Genomic DNA, 23895 nt, shown 5'->3' with positions numbered 1-23895 from the left:
AGGTCCATATTATAAATGCATATTGTAGTATAGGTGAATCATCGTCTAAAACTGGGGGAAATATTTTGCAAACCATTTGAGGATGGACTAAGAAAGACTTAAATGTCACTGAAGTTCTTGCTAACTCATTAGTCCCGTTCTCCATAGGCTGTTGTGACCAGAGAGGAGAAAAGCGCTAACTCTGAGGAGGAGTTCCAAAAGATGAAACTTGACTTAATGTTTCTAGTATTAGCCGACACAGTACTTGATATCTCTTTAATCAATCATACACTGTACATTCTATTTTGTTCCCTCTACATACAAAGCAAGGACCAAGATGTGTTCCAATTAAATTTTCCACAGACATCATTTGACATGATTTTGCTCCACAGCCTTACTGTATCTTCCACCACACTGTTAGCCTTTAGCATTAGCATGTAGGAGTTCTCCCAAATGTTAGCCCCAATGACTCCATGAATGTGATTACCCACAAGGCGGTGGGGGTTTATTTGTAGCAGTTGTCGGGACAAACGTCCTATAGTGTCACAGACTAGTGTCGTCTTAGTTCTTGGTCTAGGTCCTGATTTGAGTCATTTCGGATCCAAACGGAAGCGCACTGGCAATCCGTTGCAATCGCAACTGACAACGATAGCCATTTTGTCAGTACATACTTTACACTCTTGCACACATAGTAGCAGCACACTGAGCAAGCAGCCAGTGACTCAGTAGTAGATGATCACTGTCCTCAGACACAGAAAACATGATAACACTTAGAATAAGGCCAAAATTAACAAAGGGTTAGGGAATACATGGGATGAGTTTAAATAGCAAACATGATTGGTGCAACATGGTTGTTCTATAGTCCTCTCCTACGACATAGGAATTTACAATCATGGCATCTTAAAGTTTGACAAATGAATTAGCAAAAGTTTCACCTGAAAGATTGCTGTAACCGGCATAACGTAAACCAAGGTCCACAACCAACCCCGTTCAGTCAAAATGTTCTGGTGGATTTGCTTCAGTCAATGACAACAGTCCATTAGTTAGTCCAGGCAAACAAAATCATGTATCATTCAAGAGTTTCCTCTACAAACATGACGCCGCTGAACACATTGAGGGTGGACGGACTGCATGTTAGTGATGTGCCACAGATCGGACTAGAACACCGCTAAGCAGGGAAATCCACAAACTACTAGCTACTCTAATGATTAGCATTACCATCGTAGCAACAGACACGGCTCTGACAGTTTCTGAGACATGATGGCCTTTTGGTGCCGGGTCCCAGGATAGAGTCAAGATGTGTTTTAGAGGCCACACGCCTTCCAGTTTGAGCTAAGCTAACGTCTAAGTGAAGGCATTGAACACACACAGCTAATACCAAGGGATACTGTGCAAGAGCGTGCTAGCATGGGCTGTGCATGGTTGGCATATACAGCGTACTGAAAGAAGCAAGGCCGGGTTGAGAGTCCCATTCCAGACTGAAGGACGAGAGAGAGGAGAGAGGAGAGAGAGGGGAGAGAGAGACATAGAGAGAGGAGAGAGAGAAGAGAGAGAGGAGAGAGAGAGAGAGGAGAGAGAGAGGAGGGGGGAGAGAGAGAGAGAGAAACATAGAAACAGAGAGAGAGGGAGAGAGGGGGAGAGAGAGACAGAGAGAGAGGGAGACATAGAAAGAGGGAGACAGAGAGAGAGGGAGGGAGAGACATAGAGAGAGACGGAGAGAGAGAGAGGGAGACCGAGAGAGAGGGAGAGAGGAGGGGGAGAGAGAGAGACAGAGAGAGAGGGAGAGACAGAGAGAGACGGAGAGAGAGAAAGAGAAACAGAGGGAGAGAGGAGGGGGAGAGAGAGAGAGACAGAGAGAGACGGATAGAGACAGAGAGAAACAGAGAGGGAGAGAGAGAGACAGAAAGAGAGGGAGAGAGAGAGGAGAGAGAGAGACGGAGAGAGGAGGGGGAGAGAGAGGGAGAGAGAGAGAAACAGAGACACAGAGAGAGACGGAGAGAGAGAGAAACAGAGACAGAGAGAGACGGAGAGAGAGAGAAACATAGAGACAGAGAGAGACGGAGAGAGGAGGGGGAGAGAGAGGGAGAGAGAGAAAGAGTGAGGTATGAACCCCGACATTTAGCAGAGGGGGAGACGGGGGAGAGGGGACAGCTTGGAACCCAGCCTCTTGATTGGTCGCCTGACACACAGACTCTGTTACTCATTGGTCAGCAGCATAAGCTGGTGCAGGGAAGAGGTGAATAAGACAACGCCCACACGTGGAAAGTAAGGAAAGGGGGGTTAGTCAAAAGTCTCCCACTTCCCCCGAAGGCCCTCCACCTTCTTTTTAGGTGGTGCAGCGGCCGGCTTAGCCATGGCCAGTAGGTCCCCAAAGGGATCCTGAGTCTCGTTGGAGTCCTCTGCAGTGTTGGGAGGCTTTGGCAGTACCCTAGTGGCGAGGCTAGGGGTGGGGACCGAGGGGGAGTCCAACAGGTTAGAGAGAGCATGGTGGCTGCCTGAGGAGGTGGGGGGAGGACCGCCATGATTGGGGAAGGCAGACCGCATGGATCCCATACCAGGAGGGAGGGTAGACCCCACGGGGGAGGACAGTCTGTAGAGCCCCAGCATTGTAGAAAGAGGGTGAGGAGGGTGACCATGGGGGGAGGCGTGGAAATAGGTGGAGGCGGGAGGCCCGTAGGCACGGCCGCCGAAGGGATTCCCCGCTACGGTGGGCGAGTAGTGTCTGTGGGTGGAGTAGCCGAGGGGCGGGGTGAAGGGGTTCAGGGGCATGTGTTGGTGGAAGGGGGGCAGGCTCTGAGGGTAGGGACGTGGCGGGAGAACAGGCCTGGAGGTTGGAGGTTCGGCACAGGACCGTGAGTCTGCTCCTTCCCCTGCCAAGGCTGGGGTGGTGGTGGTCTGGGCCGGGTTGTTCAGGGGGTCCAGGAGGCTGAGCAGGTCCACATCCTCCCCGTCATTGAAGTCCATCTTGGTGGGCTGCAGCATCAGGTCACCCCCCATCCCAAGGGCCTGCCGGAACTCCTGCCCCCCTGCTGTAGTGGTCCCACCATCCCCCACTACCCCCGGCTTGATCCGGGGCTGGGGCACTGGTGGCGGACCCAAGACCTTACCTGGCTCTGGGGTTTTCCTTCCCTGGGGACGGGGGATGGTGATGCACTCCCCTTGGCTGTGGCTGGTGAAGAGATCCGGCCGCTCGAGGACCCCGGGACCGAAGCTCTCTCGGCTAGGGGGCTGCAGCTCTTCCAGGTCAGGGGGGGGCACGGACAGGGGTCGGTCCCAATTCGGAGACACCCGGCCGGACATGGCCATATCATCCTGCCCATGCATGCTCCACATCTTGTTGTAGGGGTTGGAGTGCTTGAGGCCTGGAAGGGTGCCACTCAGGTCCATCCGCTACAGAGGAAAGAAACAAGAGACTAAAACAGCTGATAACCTGTACTATCAAATGCTATATAATGTAACATGAGTATAGATAGATAATGGACCACAGAAGTCGAACAGTTTTTTTAACCGGCTCGTGGGCTGTTTTTGGCACGCAAACCGGGAGTTTCAGACCCCTGAAATCCATTTTTGATCCAGGTCTGTAGCCACCATGTCCCACGTGTCCTCTGGTACCTGGTAGATTAATTTCTGCTGCTCCTGGGGGTCTTTGGGTGTGCGGAGGTCCTCCAGGCTCTTGGCCAGGCTGAGTTGCTGTCCCTCAGGCTCGTCCAAGCAGCTGAACATGTTCCCCAGCAGGTTGATATCAGCAAACTTCTCCATCACTGGGCTGGGCGGGGCTGTGTAGGAGGGGCCGCTGATGGGCTCCTCCCCCTCCTCCGCCTCTTTCAGGGAGCGGTAAGGAGGCGGCCTGTAGGACAAATTATTTAATTAGTTACATGCATGTGTGCAAGGCTGCACGCACAGTTGCACATAATTAATATTGTCACATTCAGTACAGTAAACTGTTGACAGGGGTGGGCAACTCCAGTCCTCGGGGGCCTGATTAATTGATTAATGGAGGCAAAACTGTGACACCAATCATGATCTTCAGTTTAGAACACAATTTGATTAATCAGCTGTGTTTACTAGGGATGGAGAAAAACTGTGACACCAATCAGACCCCCGAGGACTGGAGTTACCCACCTCTGTGAGCAGTTACACTGTTACAGTCCCAGCACATAGATACGACTATTAAAGGAAAGATTCAACCATTTTGAATGTTATATAATTTCTGTGCATATCGGAGCGATGTTCTATCGATTCTCAGGGTCATGTCATGTTTTCATGTGTACCTGAGCTTACTGCCGTTCAAGCAGGCAGAAATACATCCTACATCATATCATACGGATTATGCTGTATTCCTGCCTGTTTGAACGGCAATCTGTCTCTACACTTGTTGTCGCTACACTTGCTGTCGCTACACTTGCTGTCTCTACACTTGCTGTCTCTACACTTGCTGTCTCTACACTTGCTGTCTCTACACTTGCCTGACTGAGGCCTGCTTTGTTTTGCTACATGATAAGCTACTATTGCAGCAGATTTTAATGTTTGCTGGCAATGGAGCCAAAAACCATTTGAGAGATGGACTACAAAACATGCAGACAGCAGAAAGAGATCGTGTTCAGCCAATCAGAAAACAATCAAAGAAAAAACATTGGAAGAGTTGCGGATCAGCTGCCCAATCATGCATCGAGCCGGACGGAGATAAGCCAATCAAAGAAGCACTACACAATGAAGTGAGTGCATTATCATAGGTAGGAGTGCAGCGTACAGGGGTGACCATTCGAAGGGGGCAGAGAAGAGAAAGTTCTCGGGGAAGCTGGCAATGGAGTGGTCTTCGTGCTGCAGCTCGTCGCCTGATGAGTCCTCGGACAGAAAGACTGTGTAGTGACGTGTGGGACGGCCACCACTAGGGGAGGTAGATAAGCATAGGCAGAGAGAGAAAGAAAGGGAATGACAGTGATAGAAAAGGAAGGAGAGATAAAGAGATATCCCATATCCCACACAGAGCAGCGAGAGAGAGAGAGAGGATGGAGAGAGAGAGAGAGAGAGAGAGAGAGAGAGAGACAGACAAAGAGAAAGAAAATTTAATCATTTTTTGTATATCAGATGATTTTGTGTGAAAGGTTATCTTTAAAAAATAATTTATGTATGACTGAAAGATATAGAACAGAACACTTTAATTTGATTGAATGATTTATTTGTTTTTCAATAAGGTGTGAGAAATGGAGAGATGATTGAAAAAGACTGAAAGAGAGAAATCTTAGTCTTGGCCTGTGACATATTTTTCTTCATTGGTAACAGACCAATCCAACAACTTATTTTCATAGGCCACAAGAGGGCAGCAAACATATGTAGACTTCACCAAACACGAGTCTGAGTGTCGTCTGTGGGTCTTCAATCAAGTGGTTTTTAACTTTTAACCAATCAGCATTCAGGATTAGACCCACGCATTGTATAAAAAAACAAATAAGCATTCCCACAACCTTTGAATAAAACACTTAGATTGTTACAGCTTTGTTAATCTAGTGGCCAAGTCCAGCCTAAAAACTCCATGAATATTTGATTGTGACTTAACTGTGAGAAAGGTTCAAACACACTATGAACTGAAAACCCCGAGGTGTAATGTATTGAGAATAGTTGGCTAACTCCCAATGGTTAGCTTCATGCTACTCTACACCTCAGGAGACTGTGAAATTGGCTAACTCCCAATGGTTAGCTTCATGCTACTCTACACCTCAGGAGACTGTGAAATTGGCTAACTCCCAATGGTTAGCTTCATGCTACTCCACACCTCAGGAGACTGTGAAATTGGCTAGCTCCCAATGGTTAGCTTCATGCTACTCTACACCTCAGGAGACTGTGAAATTGGCTAACTCCCAATGGTTAGCTTCATGCTACTCTACACCTCAGGAGACCGTGAAATTGGCTAACTCCCAATGGTTAGCTTCATGCTACTCTACACCTCAGGAGACTGTGAAATTGGCTAACTCCCAATGGTTAGCTTCATGCTACTCTACACCTCAGGAGACCGTGAAATTGGCTAACTCCCAATGGTTAGCTTCATGCTACTCTACACCTCAGGAGACCGTGAAATTGGCTAACTCCCAATGGTTAGCTTCATACTACTCTACACCTCAGGAGACCGTGAAATTGGCTAACTCCCAATGGTTAGCTTCATGCTACTCTACACCTCAGGAGACCGTGAAATTGGCTAACTCCCAATGGTTAGCTTCATGCTACTCTACACCTTAGGAGACTGTGAAATTGGCTAACTCCCAATGGTTAGCTTCATGCCACACTAGCCCTCAGAAGCTTTCATACAAGCTTCTGGGACTGTGGGGCATAGTACCAACATAAATAGAGGGTTTCCAGGGATATCATGGAATGTATCTGCATACATTATACTGCGGCTAATATGTGCGTTTCTGGTAGTGAGTATGTAGATGAAGTGTTTGTGTATGTGTCAATAACATGGTAGTGGGTATAGTTGCAAGTTCCTCATTATTAGTATAGGACAGGGTTCTCCAACTTCAGTCCAAAATAATCAACTAATTGTGTTCTTCCTTTTTGGATTTCTGCAGGGCTTGAGCAAAAGCCTGCACATCCAGTATCTATCCAGCACTGGAGCTGGAGAACCCTGTCCAAATGAAAACTAAAACAATCTGTTGTAGTTGCAGACCTCAGTAAGTGTGTAGCTTATTAGGAACTAGGTGATGAAGATGGTGATGATGAAGATGGGTGATTTGAGGATGTGTATAGTGTATATTATGAGGAACTAGGTGATGACGATGATGGTGAGGATGATGGGTGATGAGGATGTGTATAGTGTAGATTATGAGGGACTAGGTGATGAAGATGATGGGTGATTTGAGGATATGTATAGTGTAGATTATAAGGAACTAGGTGATGACGATGATGGTGATTTGAGGATATGTAAAGTGTAGCTTATGAGGAACTAGGTGATGACAATGATGGTGAGGATGATGGGTGATGAGGATGTGTATAGTGTAGATTATGAGGGACTAGGAGATGAAGATGATGGGTGATTTGAGGATATGTATAGTGTAGATTATGAGGAACTAGGTGATGACGATGATGGTGATGTGTATAGTGTAGCTTGGTGGTCTTACTGTTCAGGGCTACTCTCCAGGCCCACGTTGCTGCGAGGTCTCTTGGCCACCTGAGGCCTAGGTGGACGGGCCTGTGGAAATATAAAAAATAAAACAAACTATTCCAATCGAGTTACACTAACGGACACAGACACAGAAAATATTGTGCACATATGTTAGCCCATATGCATGTTGATATGTCAATACACATGCTTAGACATTAGCCCGTATGTGAATATCAGTTGATAGGTAAAATGTCATATCCACACAGAATATAGTGATCTTCTCCTGTCTGACACCAAAGACATTCCGCAAAAAAATGTGGTGAACCCTAAACCTTGGATGGTGTAGGATGTGTCATAACAGAGCAACCCTACAGCTAGAGACCAGGTGTGGTCAGAGGTCATGGGGTTCAGTGAGGGGTTAGAGGTCAAATGTGATCTGGTATTTCCAGCTGCCCCCAGCCCTGACCCTAACCCAGAGGGTCAAACTCAGTGGGAGGAGGTAGGAAAGAACTGCAAGACTAATTAGTGTGTGTGTGGGGGGGGGGGGGGGGGGGTGTCTTGGAAACTATAGAGTCTGGGAAACAATAGATAGGGTCTTGGAAACAATATAGTCTGGGAAACAGAGTCTGGGAAACTATAGAGACTGGGAAACAATAGATAGGGTCTTGGAAACAATAGATAGAGTCTGGGAAACAATAGAGTCTGGGATACAATAGAGTCTGGGAAACTATAGAGACTGGGAAACAATAGAGACTGGGAAACAAAAGAGACTGGGACACAGTAGATATAGACAGGGAAACTATAGAGACTGGGAAACAAAAGAGACTGGGAAACAATAGAGTCTGGGAAACTATAGAGACTGGGAAACTATAGAGACTGGGAAACAATAGAGACTGGGAAACAGTATATATAGACAGGGAAACTATAGAGACTGGGAAACAAAAGAGACTGGGAAACAATAGAGTCTGGGAAACTATAGAGCCTGGGAAACTATAGAGCCTGGGAAACAGTAGATATAGACAGGGAAACTATAGAGACTGGGAAACAAAAGAGACTGGGAAACAATAGAGTCTGGGAAACTATAGAGCCTGGGAAACAGTAGATATAGACAGGGAAACTATAAAGACTGGGAAACAATAGAGTCTGGGAAACTATAGAGACTGGGAAACTATAGAGTGAGAAACTATAGAGCCCGGGAAACAATATATATAGACAGGGAAACAATAGAGTCTGGGAAACAATAGAGTCTGTGGAAACAATAGATATAGAGTCTGGGAAACAATAGAGACTGGGAAACAAAAGAGACTGGGAAACAATAGAGCCTGGGAAACAATAGAGCCTGGGAAACAGTAGATATAGACAGGGAAACTATAGAGACTGGGAAACACTAAAGCCTGGGAAACAGTAGATATAGACAGGGAAACTATAGAGACTGGGAAACAATAGAGACTGGGAAACAAAAGAGACTGGGAAACAAAAGAGACTGGGACACAATATAGTGTGGGAAACTATAGAGTCTGGGAAACAATAGATAGGGTATTGGAAACAATATAGTCTGGGAAACAGAGTCTGGGAAACTATAGAGACTGGGAAACAATATAGTCTGGGAAACTATAGAGACTGGAAAACTATAGAGACTGGGAAACTATAGAGACTGGGAAACTATAGAGACTGGGAAACTATAGAGACTGGGAAACTATAGAGACTGGGAAACAATAGATAGGGTCTTGGAAACAATAGATAGAGTCTGGGAAACAATAGAGTCTGGGAAACAATAGAGTCTGGGAAACTATAGAGACTGGGAAACAATAGAGACTGGGTAACTATAGAGTCTGGGAAACAATAGAGACTGGGAAACAATAGAGACTGGGAAACAAAAGAGACTGGAAAACAATAGAGCCTGGGAAACAGTAGATATAGACAGGGAAACTATAGAGACTGGGAAACAATAGAGACTGGAAACAATAGATATAGACAGGGAAACAATAGAGTCTGGGAAACAATAGAGACTGGGAAACAAAAGAGACTGGGAAACAATAGAGCCTGGGAAACAATAGAGCCTGGGAAACAGTAGATATAGACAGGGAAACTATAGAGACTGGGAAACACTAGAGCCTGGGAAACAGTAGATATAGACAGGGAAACTATAGAGACTGGGAAACAATAGAGACTGGGAAACAAAAGAGACTGGGAAACAAAAGAGACTGGGACACAATATAGTGTGGGAAACTATAAAGACTGGGAAACAATAGATATAGACAGTGAAACAATAGAGTCTGGGAAACAATAGAGTCTGTGGAAACAATAGATATAGACAGGGAAACAATAGAGTCTGGGAAACAAAAGAGACTGTGGAAACAATAGAGACTGGGGTAACAATAGAGACTGGGAAACAATAGAGTCTGGTAAACAATAGAGACTGGGAAACACTAGAGCCGGGGAAACAATATAGTCTGGGAAACAATAGATTGAGTGTGGGAAACAATAGAGCCTGGGAAACAATAGAGACTGGGGTAACAATAGAGACTGGGAAACAATAGAGACTTGGAAACTATAAAGACTGGGAAACAGAGTCTGGGAAACAATAGATAGAGTCTGGGAAACAATAGAGTCTGGGAAACAATAGAGACTGGGAAACAATAGAGACTGGGAAACTATAGAGCCTGGGAAACAGTAGATATAGACAGAGAAACAATAGAGTCTGGGAAACACTAGAGCTGGGGAAACTATAGAGTCTGGGAAACAATAGAGTCTGTGAAACTATAGAGACTGGGAAACAGAGTCTGGGAAACAATAGAGTCTGGGAAACAATAGAGTCTGGGCAACAATATAGTCTGGGAAACTATAAAGACTGGGAAACAGAGTCTGGGAAACTATAGATTCTGGGAAACAGAGTCTGGGAAACAATAGAGACCTGGGAAACAATAGAGACCTGGGAAACAATAGAGACTGGGAAACAATAAAGTCTGGGAAACTATAGAGCCTGGGAAACAATAGAGCCTGGGAAACAATAGAGCCTGGGAAACAATAGAGCCTGGGAAACAATAGAGACTGGGTAACTATAGAGACTGGGAAACTATAGAGCCTGGGAAACTATAGAGCCTGGGAAACAATAGAGACTGGGAAGCACTAGAGCCGGGGAAACAATAGAGTCTGGGAAACAATAGAGCCTGGGAAACAATAGAGGCTGGGAACAATAGAGGCTGGGAAACAATAGAGACTGGGAAACAATAGAGACTGGGAAACAATAGAGCCTGGGAAACAATAGATACTGAGACACATTATAGTCTGGGAAACTATAAAGACTGGGAAACAGAGTCTGGAAAACAATAGATAGGGTCTTGGAAGCAATAGATAAAGTCTGGGAAACAATAGATAGAGTCTGGGAAACAATAGAGTCTGGAAAACAATATAGTCTGGGAAACTATAAAGACTGGGAAACAGAGTCTGGGAAACTATAGATTCTGGGAAACAGAGTCTGGGAAACAATAGAGACCTGAGAAACAATAGAGACCTGGGAAACAATAGAGACTGGGAAACAATAAAGTCTGGGAAACAATAAAGTCTGGGAAACTATAGAGACTGGGAAACAATAGAGCCTGGGAAACAATAGAGCCTGGGAAACAATAGAGACGGGGTAACTATAGAGCCGGGGAAACAATAGAGTCTGGGAAACAATAGAGCCTGGGAAACAATAGAGGCTGGGAAACAATAGAGACTGGGAAATAGAGACTGGGGAAACAATAGAGACTGGGAAACAATAGAGACTGGGGAAACAATAGAGACTGGGAAACAATAGATATAGCCTGGGAAACAATAGAGACTGGGGAAACAATAGAGACTGGGAAACAATAGAGGCTGCGAAACAATAGATAGAGCCCGGGAAACAATAGATAGAGACTGGGGAAACAATAGAGACTGGGGAAACAATAGAGACTGGGGAAACAATAGAGACTGGGAAACAATAGATAGAGCCTGGGAAACAATAGAGCCTGGGGAAACAATAGAGCCTGGGGAAACAATAGAGGCTGGGAAACAATAGATAGAGCCTGTGAAACAATAGAGACTGGGGAAACAATAGAGACTGGGAAACAATAGAGGCTAGGAAACAATAGAGACTGGGAAACAATAGAGACTGGGGAAACAATAGAGACTGGGAAACAATAGAGTCTGGGAAACAATAGAGACTGGGAAACAATAGATAGAGCCTGGGAAACAATAGATAGAGCCTGGGAAACAATAGACTGGGGAAACAATATAGACTGGGGAAACAATAGAGACTGGGGAAACAATAGAGGCTGGGAAACAATAGATAGAGCCTGGGAAACAATAGAGACTGGGGAAACAATAGAGACTGGGAAACAATAGAGACTGGGAAACAATAGAGACTGGGAAACAATAGAGTCTGGGAAACAATAGAGTCTGGGAAACAATAGAGACTGGGAAACAATAGAGACTGGGAAACAATAGAGACTGGGAAACAATAGAGACGGGGAAACAGAGTCTGGGAAACAATAGAGACTGGGGAAACAATAGAGACTGGGAAACAATAGAGACTGGGGAAACAATAGATAGAGACTGGGAAACAATAGAGGCTGGGAAACAATAGAGACTGGGGAAACAATTGATACTGGGAAACAGAGTCGGGGAAACAATAGGGACTGGGGAAACAATAGCGAGGTAGGGAGTGAGAGGAGGAAGAAGAGAGGAAAGGGAGGGATGGGTGTAAAAAGTGAAAGGCTTAATTAATCCTGAGCAGGGAGGGAGGTCATGGGGGGGGGGGGTTATGTGTGTGTGGTGTGGTGTGTGAGAGAGTGTGTGTGTGAGTGTGTGTGCGCACGCGATAGGGGGAGCTTCTTCATCATTGCACCACGAATGATGACACCTTTTCTTAAGGATCTTTAGAACGATGACGTTGTGTGGTGGGGGTTGTTATCGCTGGGATAGAACCAAAGCCTGTGGGTCCTCGGGACCAGGCATAGGATTGAAGGGAAATGTGAAGAGAAGCATTACACAAGCTCCAGAGAAATAGCTCAGGCCAGTGTAACATACGACAGTGGCTTAGCAGCCATGAGTTTAAGTAACTGTTAAAGAGCTGTGCACTAGATGTCACACACACACACACACACACACACACACACACACACACACACACACACACAGGAGGAAACTCAGGTATACACACTGAAACAGAGCAGAAAGATCAGGTGAATGAATGGGAGTGGATTAGTCCCTCCAGTCAACGTTAGGTTAAGGAAAGGAAGAAACCTAGTCAGTTTTCCAACTGACTGCCTTCAACTGAAATGTGTCTTCCACATTTAACCCAACCCCTCTGATTTTTCCACCTTGCCGGCTCTGGGATTTGGTTAATGGCCCAACGCTCTAACCGCTAGGCAACCTGTCGTTCAAAGGTCACCCTGTACCTCTGAGAGCACAGCATGATAGATGGAACATACCTGTGACGCATACTCTGACAGTATACCAGTCGATAAGCACGCACGCACACAAGCACAAACTCCAAATCACAAACTCAGGTGCCAAGGCCAGAGACTAGAGGTAGAGGGGTAGAGTGGGCAGGTACTCACGGGCCGCGCGTTGCCGCATTGGAGCCTGGGAGGAGGGGGCCGAGGGGGAGGCTCTCGGAGGGGCTGCACCAGAGACACCCAGGGGTCACACACATAAATAGCAATGGAGGGATATGATAATGTACACACACAAACATTCTGTATATGCATGCCCACACACACTACATTACATGTACATATTTGTTTCATCTTCAGATGGAGTGACACAATCTCACATATTCCTTATTTAGTCTGCATCTCTGCCTGGCAATACACAACTCCCACCACACAACCCCCACCACAGAACCACATCAGACAACCCCATCACACAACTCCCACCACACAACCCCCACCACATAACCACATCAGACAACCCCATCACACAAGCCCCACAACACAACCCCCACCAAACAACCACAGACAATCCCCACCACACAACCCCCACCACACAACCACATCAGACAACCCACATAACCCCACAACCCCCACCACACAGACCCCCACCAGACAACCCCCACCATACAACCACATCAGACAACCCCCACCACACAACCACATCAGACAACCCCCACCAGACAACCACAGACAACCCCCGCCACACAACCACAGACAACCCCCACTACACAACCCCACCACAAAAACCCCACCACACAACCACAGACAACCCCCACCACACAACCCCCACTAGACAACCACATCAGACAACCCCACCACATAACCCCCACAACACAACCACATTAGACAACCCCCACCACACAACCACATTAGACAACCCCCACCACACAACCAAATCAGACAACCCCCACCACACAACCACATTAGACAACCCCCACCACACAACCTGCACCAGACAACCCCCACCACACAACCACACCAGACAACCCCCACCACACAACCCCCACCAGACAACCACACCAGACAACCCCCACCACACAACCACATCAGACAACTCCCACCACACAACCAAACCAGACAACCCCCACCAGACAACCCCCACCAGACAACCCCACCAGACAACCCCCACCAGACAACCAAACCAGACAACCCCCACCACACAACCACATCAGACAACCCCCACCAGACAACCCCCACCAGACAACCCCACCAGACAACCCCACCAGACAACCCCCACCACACAACCACATCAGACAACCCCCACCACACAACCCCAACCACACAACCACATTAGACAACCCCCACCACACAACCACATTAGACAACCCCCACCACACAACCAAACCAGACAACCACATTAGACAACCCCCACCACACAACCCCACCACACAAGCCCACCACACAACCAAACCAGACAACCCCCACCACACAACCACATTAGACAACCCCCACCACACAACCACATTAGACAACCCCCCCACACAACCACATTAGACAAACCCCACCACACAACCAAACCAGACAACCACATTAGACAACCCCCACCACACAACCAAACCAGACAACCCCCACCACACAACCAAACCAGACAACCCCCACCACACAACCACATTAGACAACCCCCACCACACAACCAAACCAGACAACCACATTAGACAACCCCCACCACACAACCAAACCAGACAACCACATTAGACAACCCCCACCACACAACCATATTAGACAACCCCCACCACACAACCATATTAGACAACCCCCACCACACAACCAAACCAGACAACCCCCACCAGACAACCCCCACCACACAACCATATTAGACAACCCCCACCACACAACCAAACCAGACAACCCCCACCAGACAACCACATCAGACAACCCCCACCACACAACCACATTAGACAACCCCCACCACACAACCACATTAGACAACCCCCACCAGACAACCCCCACCACACAACCACACCAGACAACCCCCACCACACAACCCCCACCAGACAATCAAACCAGACAACCCCCACCACACAACCAAACCAGACAACCCCCACCACACAACCACATCAGACAACTCCCACCACACAACCAAACCAGACAACCCCCACCAGACAACCCCCACCAGACAACCCCACCAGACAACCCCCACCAGACAACCAAACCAGACAACCCCCACCACACAACCACATTAGACAACCCCCACCACACAACCACATCAGACAACCCCCACCACACAACCACCCCCACCACACAACCCCAACCACACAACCACATTAGACAACCCCCACCACACAACCACATTAGACAACCCCCACCACACAACCAAACCAGACAACCACATTAGACAACCCCCACCACACAACCCCACCACACAACCAAACCAGACAACCCCCACCACACAACCACATTAGACAACCCCCACCACACAACCAAACCAGACAACCCCCACCACACAACCACATTAGACAACCCCCACCACACAACCACATTAGACAACCCCCGCCACACAACCAAACCAGACAACCACATTAGACAACCCCCACCACACAACCAAACCAGACAACCACATTAGACAACCCCCACCACACAACCAAACCAGACAACCACATTAGACAACCCCCACCACACAACCACATTAGACAACCCCCACCACACAACCACATTAGACAAACCCCACCACACAACCAAACCAGACAACCACATTAGACAACCCCCACCACACAACCAAACCAGACCACCCCCACCACACAACCACATTAGACAACCCCCACCACACAACCACATTAGACAACCCCCACCACACAACCATACCAGACAACCCCCACCACACAACCATATTAGACAACCCCCACCACACAACCATATTAGACAACCCCCACCACACAACCAAACCAGACAACCCCCACCAGACAACCCCCACCAGACAACCATATTAGACAACCCCCACCACACAACCAAACCAGACAATCCCCACCAGACAACCCCCACCACACAACCAAACCAGACAACCACATTAGACAACCCCAACCACACAACCAAACCAGACAACCACATTAGACAAACCCCAACAAACAACCACATTAGACAACCCCCACCACACAACCAAACCAGACAACCCCCACCACACAACCACACCAGACAATCCCCACCACACAACCACACCAGACAACCCCCACCACACAACCAAACCAGACAACCCCCACCACACAACCACACCAGACAACCCCCACCACACAACCAAACCAGACAACCCCCACCACACAACCACACCAGACAACCCCCACCACACAACCACATTAGACAAACCCCACCACACAACCAAACCAGACAACCCCCACCACACAACCACACCAGACAACCCCCACCACACAACCACACCAGACAATCCCCACCACACAACCACATTAGACAACCACTACAACATCCCCTCCACTCAATACCACGTACCCACACCAACACAAAAACAGATGTTGCTAGGCCCTCCTTGAACAAAGTCTCAGCTAACTGACACTGTATCCTCGTTGCGGATGACAATGCTTTTAACGAACGTTGTCCTGACAGGTGTGTGTGTATATTAGAAAGAGAGAGGACGTGTGTGTCCTAATTATTCAGCGCTCTAATGAGAGGAAGAGATGGATGGAGGGTGCTGGGAGCAAAACCTCAACGACGTTCTCTCTCTCTCTCGGTATCTCCCTCCCATCTCTCTTCTCACCCCCCCCCCCTTTTCTCTCTTAATAGCAGCGGAGGAGGCAGAGGCATGAGGGCTACTGGGGGGGTTACCATAGCGACATAATGAACGGGGTCCTCTGTCAGCGTGGTGTCAACATCGTCACGGTGATGTGTCTTGGAGTCCCCTGTGGTCATGGTGACAGTGGTTGAGATGCTTTTCAGACCAGAGTACCTCTTAACCTTCTCCTTGTTTAAAGCTTTAACACCACTTTATGTCTTGGAGTATGTCGACTAAGTATTGATTTGATTTTTTATTTATTTTATGTTGACTGTAATGTATTACACTTGATTTCACTCCAGCTTAGTTAGGGTTGCTAGACACTAACTAGTGGAATGGTTTAACTGAGATCCAATGCTATTATTGTTTAAAAATGAGATCCGTTGGTATTATTATGTTTAGAAATGAGATCCAATAGTATTATTACGTTTAGAAATGAGATCCAATGGTATTATTTAGAAATGAGATCCAATAGTATTATTACGTTTACAAATGAGATCCAATGGTATTATTACGTTTAGCGAGTGGAGACTCAGAGACATGGATGACAGGATGGATTAGAGCCAGTGGAGACTCAGAGACATGGATGACAGGATGGATTAGAGCCAGTGGAGACTCAGACATGGATGACAGGATGGATTAGAGCCAGTGGAGACTCAGTGACATGGATGACAGGATGGATTAGAGCCAGTGGAGACTCAGTGACATGGATGACAGGATGGATTAGAGCCAGTGGAGACTCAGACATGGATGACAGGATGGATTAGAGCCAGTGGAGACTCAGTGACATGGATGACAGGATGGATTAGAGCCAGTGGAGACTCAGACATGGATGACAGGATGGATTAGAGCCAGTGGAGACTCAGTGACATGGATGACAGGATGGATTAGAGCCAGTGGAGACTCAGTGACATGGATGACAGGATGGATCAGAGCGAGTGGAGACTCAGAGACATGGCTGAAAGGATGGATCAGAGCCAGTGGAGACTCAGAGACATGCATGATAGAGCGTGTGAAACATGAGAAACGACAAGGAATGAGTGCAACAAAAGAGATGGAACGATAGAGAACCAATAACAACGATTGTGATAAAATTATAGAACTGACAGCACAGTAGCAAAAGGACAGTCACACTGTGCAAATCAGATAGATATTTATATACAGTATTTCTATAGTTATAACGATGACTGTAAATAGGAAAGACTGGGGGAGACTTTTCTTTAAACAACTGTGACTATAGGACAGTAGTGTTTTTTTAGGAGCATATACAGTGCCTTGCGAAAGTATTCGGCCCCCTTGAACTTTGCGACCTTTTGCCACATTTCAGGCTTCAAACATAAAGATATAAAACTGTATTTTTTTTGTGAAGAATCAACAACAAGTGGGACACAATCATGAAGTGGAACGACATTTCTTGGATATTTCAAACTTTTTTAACAAATAAAAAACTGAAAAATTGGGCGTGCAAAATTATTCAGCCCCCTTACTTTCAGTGCAGCAAACTCTCTCCAGAAGTTCAGTGAGGATCTCTGAATGATCCAATGTTGACCTAAATGACTAATGATGATAAATACAATCCACCTGTGTGTAATCAAGTCTCCGTATAAATGCACCTGCACTGTGATAGTCTCAGAGGTCCGTTAAAAGCGCAGAGAGCATCATGAAGAACAAGGAACTCACCAGGCAGGTCCGAGATACTGTTGTGAAGAAGTTTAAAGCCGGATTTGGATACAAAAAGATTTCCCAAGCTTTAAACATCCCAAGGAGCACTGCGCAAGCGATAATATTGAAATGGAAGGAGTATCAGACCACTGCAAATCTACCAAGACCTGGCCGTCCCTCTAAACTTTCAGCTCATACAAGGAGAAGACTGATCAGAGATGCAGCCAAGAGGCCCATGATCACTCTGGATGAACTGCAGAGATCTACAGCTGAGGTGGGAGACTCTGTCCATAGGACAACAGTCAGTCATATATTGCACAAATCTGGCCTTTATGGAAGAGTGGCAAGAAGAAAGCCATTTCTTAAAGATATCCATAAAAAGTGTTGTTTAAAGTTTGCCACAAGCCACCTGGGAGACACACCAAACATGTGGAAGAAGGTGCTTTGGTCAGATGAAACCAAAATTGAACTTTTTGGCAACAATGCAAAACGTTATGTTTGGCGTAAAAGCAACACAGCTGAACACACCATCCCCACTGTCAAACATGGTGGTGGCAGCATCATGGTTTGGGCCTGCTTTTCTTCAGCAGGGACAGGGAATATGGTTAAAATTGATGGGAAGATGGATGGAGCCAAATACAGGACAATTCTGGAAGAAAACCTGATGGAGTCTGCAAAAGACCTGAGACTGGGACGGAGATTTGTCTTCCAACGAGACAATGATCCAAAACATAAAGCAAAATCTACAATGGAATGGTTCAAAAATAAACATATCCAGGTGTTAGAATGGCCAAGTCAAAGTCCAGACCTGAATCCAATCGAGAATCTGTGGAAAGAACTGAAAACTGCTGTTCACAAATGCTCTCCATCCAACCTCACTGAGCTCGAGCTGTTTTGCAGGAGGAATGGGAAAAAAATTCAGTCTCTCGATGTGCAAAACTGATAGAGACATACCCCAAGCGACTTACAGCTGTAATCGCAGCAAAAGGTGGCGCTACAAAGTATTAACTTAAGGGGGCTGAATAATTTTGCACGCCCAATTTTTCAGTTTTTGATTTGTTAAAAAAGTTTGAAATAGCCAATAAATGTCGTTCCACTTCATGATTGTGTCCCACTTGTTGTTGATTCTTCACAAAAAAATACAGTTTTATATCTTTATGTTTGAAGCCTGAAATGTGGCAAAAGGTCGCAAAGTTCAAGGGGGCCGAATACTTTCGCAAGGCACTGTATGTCATTCCTAAATATAGCAGCATTAAAACAGTCAGTCCAACAGATTGACAGTCAGTGAGGAGAGATTAGACAGTTGAAGATATGAGGTTTTATATGCTGCTTATGGTTTTGCAGACTTACAGTATAGGACGCCTTCTGTCTCACACACACACACGCACACACACACACACACACACACACACACCCTCATTGACCTCTCAAACTCACCCCCCTTTCTATCCCTCCTGTTCCTCTCACCCACCTGTCCAAAGTGCACAGTGATAGGACGCCGTTCGTCCCAGGTGCGGGCGCTGCCGTCCTTTCCGTCTGTGGAGGTGGGCGACCCGGCTGTGGTGCCCTCCTCCCCGGTGCCCGTTCCTGTGCCACCAGTGCCCACTGTCGAGGAGTAGCCATTCTCTGCCAGCTCCTGGAGAGGGGCACAAGAATACGGAGGAGGTTGGCGTGGCTGGAGGGGGTAGTGGTGGTGATGGTCCCCATGCAGGGAGAGGGGGAGTGGAAGGTCGAGGGAAGAGGCCCTACAGGGCTATAGTGGAGGGGGGGGGGCATAGGTGAGGGGTACGAGGGTAGGGGATGGCCAAAGCAGGATAAAAGGAGGGCCAAATAGGGGTTAGAGGGTCAGATAGAGGATTTAAGGAACAGAATAGGGCCATATTTGGAGAAAGGGTGTGAGAGAGGGAGAGGACCAAGATGAAGGAGCAGAATTGTAAAGATGTAAAGATGGTCAAGTTGGAGGGTCAAGTTGAGAGGTGAGAGGTCAACATAGGATCAAGTTGAGAGTGTCAAGATGAGAGGTCAAGTTGAGAGGTCAACAGAAGGTCAAGTTGAGAGGGTCAAGTTAAGGGGATCAGGTTGGAGAGGTGAGAGGTCAACAGAGAGTCAGGTTGGAGAGATAAACACACAGCGGAAGGAAGAGTGACAGCCAGGTGTGGGAGAGGAAAAAACATCAGTGAGTGAATTCTGTCGTCCATTGAGTGGCAGCGCATTTGTGTGTGCATGTGTGTGTGTGTGTGTGTGTGTGTGTGTGTGTGTGTGTGTGTGTCTGTGTGTGTGTGTCTGTGTGTGTGCCAGTTGTGTTCTGTGAAGTTGTTCTTCAGGCGGTGATTTGGACCAAAGACAAACATTGATAAAGATGAACAAAACCCAAACGCTGAACACAGAGAACTAGGTACCTTTTGCTTTAGTCGGCTCTTGACTTCCTTTATCCCCATCCTGGCATGATCTTTAGCCTTTGGAGGGAAAACACACAAAGGGTTATTTAGCAGATTTAGTTTCTGTTGATGTCTGTAAGTCAGGAGTCATCTTGCGTTCTACCTTTAAAGGGGCTATCAGCAGTTGCTTCATCCATTTTTGGACTCTGTCAGATCTTGGTCACCTCCCTGAACAAGGCCCTTCTCCCCCGATTGCTCAATTTGGCTAGGATGCCAGAACTAGGAAGAGTCTTGGTGGTTCCAAACTTCTTCCATTAAAGAATGGTGGAGGCCATTGTGTTCTTGGGGACATTCAAAGCTGCAGAAATGTTTTGGTACCCTTTCCCAGATCTGTGCCTCGACAAAATCGGACAATTCCGTTGACCTCATGGCTTGGTATTTGCTATGACATGTACTGTCAACTGTGGGACCTTATATAGACAGGTGTACCTTTCCAAATCATGTCCAATCAATTTAATTTACCACAGGTGGACTCCAATCAAGTTGTTGAAACATCTCAAGGATGAGTAATAGAAACAGGAAGCACCTGAGCTCAATTTCGAGTCTTACGTAAATAAGGTATCTGTTTTTTATGTTTAATACATTTGCAAAACAATTTTAAAACCTGCTTTGCTTTGTCATTATAGGCTATTGTGTGTTGATTGATGAGGACAAGAAATAATTGAATCAATTTTAGAATAAGGCTGTAACGCAAGTAAACGTGGAAAAGGGAAGGTGTCTGAATACTTTCTGAATGCGCTGTACATACACTCACTGGGCAGTTTATTAGGTACACCCTTCCTACAGACAGTGAGTCACATGGCCGTGGCTTGCTTTATAAAGCAGGAAGACAGGTAGAGAGACGTTCAGTTACTGTTCGTTTGAATGTTAGAATGGGCAAAACGAGTGACTTAAGCGACTTTGAGCGTGATATGATCGTAGGTGTCAGGCGAGCCGGATCCAGTATCTCAGAAATGACCGCCCTGCTAGGCTTTTCACGCACGACAGTGTCTATGGTTTACCTACAATGGTGCAAAAAACAAAAAACATCCAGTCAGCAGCAGTCCTGTGGGCGAAAACAGCTCGTTGATGAGAGATATTGAAGGGAAATGGCAAGAATTGTGCAAGCTAACAGGCGGGCCACAAACAAATAAATAACAGTGGTGTCCTTGTCACGGATGGGCTTTTGCGGTAGACGACCACACCGGGTTCCACTCTGATCAGCTAAAAACAAGAAGAAGCAGCTCCAGTGGGCACGCATTCACCAACAGTAAACAATTGAGGAGTGGAAAAACATTGCCTGATCCGACGAATACTATTGCATCATGCTGATGTCAAAGTCAGGATTTGGCATAAGCAGCATGACGCCATAGACCCCTCCTGCCTGGTGTCAATGGTACAGGCGGGTGGAGGTGGTGTACCGGTGTGGGGAATGTTTTCCTGGCACACGTTAGGTCCCTTGATACCAATTGAGCAACGAACGTTTCCGACACCTTGGAGAATGCACGCCCCGAAGAATTCAGGCTGTTCTGGAGGCAAAGGGGGGAACGACCCAGTACTAGATGGGTGTACCTAATAAACTAGCTGGTGAGTGTATATAACCATTGATTCTTGAAGAAAATAACTTAGATGCCTCATGAGCTTAGTTCAACGCTTGTACTCCATCAGATCCCAAAATATAAGCTTGTTTTACGCCATTGTTTGTAAACAATGTAATTGTAAACAAACACTATATAGCTTCAAAACATGGTTAAAACTATCATTTGAATATCATGGATGGTCAGTCCATGCATCCAGAGCTGTCTATTAATTTGAGAGTGGTTACATTTCTCCAGCCACATCCCTAAGCTGATTACCAAAACCAATTTGTTATTGTTTGAACTGCAGATGGCCCCTTTAAAGAGGCAGCAATATGGCGAGAGTTAACAGTGAAATATTTTGGGAGTGTCATGGTGTAATTGTCATGATAGAGGGACACTTACAAACTTATAGACAGTTTTCATGGCCGGGTTAGCCTTGGTCCTCACTGTGTTAAAGATAGCACCGCCCCCTTTCTGTTGAAGACAAAGCCATTGTTAGCGGCACAGCTAACAATTACATGGCAACAGTCATAGAAATGTTGCCATTGTTTTCTACCATAAAAAAAATCCCTAAACTTTCTCTCTCAGCATGTGAGAAATCAACAGTTTATTTACTCATGTGACTGTGTTAAATATGGGCACTTTTATGGGTTGAAATGTAGGACCTACCTTTACTGTGAATAGCCACTGGTGGTAGTTTTTGTCGCTGCCTTTGGAGTTAACACAGAGGAGAGGTCACAAGGGTGAAAGGTCAACGTCTTAACACAGTGGACCATTCTATATTCTATAGAGCAGTGGTTCCCAAACTGTGGGTCGGGACTGCTTTTTCACTGCTCAACCCTTAAGGTGGGTTACGACTCAACAGACACCTTAATTGGTGGGTCGCAAAGCAAAACATTTGGGAACCCCTGCTATACAGATTAGTAATGGGACATGAGTTAGGACCACTGACTTCTCCACTGCTATACAGATTAGTAATGGGACATGAGTTAGGACCACTGACTTCTCCACTGCCCTAACCCATGTCCCATTACTATAGCGGTGGAGGAGTCAATGTCTCTAACCCATGTCCCATTACTAACGTCTATAGCAGTGGAGGAGTCAATGTCCCTAACCCATGTTCCATTACTAACGTCTATAGCAGTGGAGGAGTCAATGTCCCTAACCCATGTCTCATTACTAACGTCTATAGCAGTGGACGTCTCAATGTCCCTAACCCAAGAATAGCAGTATTCTTGAATTGTTTTAATACATTTTTAAACAGAGAACATCAATGAGCATTGTTATTGGACAGGGAGTTGTCTACTTCAGTTTCAAAACGTTGACTTCTGTTTCGTGCCTACTGGTTTATGGTGACCTTGGAGGCGCATAAAATGTCTGCCGGTCCCCAACCAAAGATCAAGTCAAGTGCTTTGAGACAGAGTAAAAAAAAAAAAACGAGTCATTTTTTTGATATGATTGTATTCACACCTGCATACTCTCCCATGTTGATCTCATCCTCGAAAACATCACTGAAGCCCTCACCAGCGTTCAGCAGGTCCAAGCGGCCATCGATGAACTACAGAGATGGAGAAAGGTTTATTCCAATGAGAAATGGGGTGTGTGTGTGCCTATTATTGTGTGTGTGTGTGTGTGTGTGTGTGTGTGTGTGTGTGTACCTGTTTGAAGAGCTGCAGCTGGATGGCGTTCTGCAGGAACTGTCTCATGGCACTGGAGCGGTGGGTCACAAAGACCTCCTCACTGAACGTTATTGGCTCTCCCTGAAGGTACACAAAAACATGGACCAATCAGCAGAAAGTATATCCAGTGACATCTTGGATCTGGTTTGGCATTCAATGTGTTTTTACAATGGCCGTTACTAATGCGTGTTTGACATATCAACATTTAGTTTCTCTTCCAATCCACGACTATGAAGTGATCTTTGTTTTTTATATACGTTTTATATATATATTTTACAAGTTTAAAGAACGACATTTAATCAAAT

The 23895-nt window shown here is 46.4% G+C and overlaps 1 protein-coding gene across 9 annotated transcripts in view; it reads right to left on the bottom strand.

Annotated features, from left to right (window-relative positions):
• Positions 1-241: 241 nt before the first annotated feature.
• dennd1a (DENN domain containing 1A) overlaps positions 242-23895 on the bottom strand; it is a 171130-nt gene continuing 147476 nt past the window's right edge. For 2 of the 9 annotated variants that reach the window (XM_036976815.2, XM_036976817.2), the window contains 11 exons: positions 23570-23671; positions 23382-23469; positions 22581-22621; positions 22314-22385; positions 20314-20370; positions 19386-19550; positions 12661-12723; positions 7092-7162; positions 4730-4867; positions 3592-3826; positions 242-3369 (listed from right to left, as the gene is read on the bottom strand). In XM_036976815.2, the coding sequence (XP_036832710.1) occupies positions 2260-3369; positions 3592-3826; positions 4730-4867; positions 7092-7162; positions 12661-12723; positions 19386-19550; positions 20314-20370; positions 22314-22385; positions 22581-22621; positions 23382-23469; positions 23570-23671 (2142 nt within the window). In that variant the 3' untranslated portion in view covers positions 242-2259. Of the gene's footprint in view, positions 3370-3591; positions 3827-4729; positions 4868-7091; positions 7163-12660; positions 12724-19385; positions 19668-20313; positions 20371-22313; positions 22386-22580; positions 22622-23381; positions 23470-23569; positions 23672-23895 lie in introns of all 9 variants that reach the window. The other 7 variants (XM_036976816.2, XM_090233754.1, XM_036976819.2 and 4 more) reach the window with 5 other exon arrangements.

This window comes from Oncorhynchus mykiss, chromosome 5, assembly GCF_057628025.1.
Source record: "Oncorhynchus mykiss isolate SJ-2025 chromosome 5, ASM5762802v1, whole genome shotgun sequence".
Lineage (NCBI taxonomy): Eukaryota > Metazoa > Chordata > Actinopteri > Salmoniformes > Salmonidae > Oncorhynchus > Oncorhynchus mykiss.
Note: the sequence above shows the minus strand (reverse complement) of the source record. Positions and strands in the feature narration are given on the sequence as shown.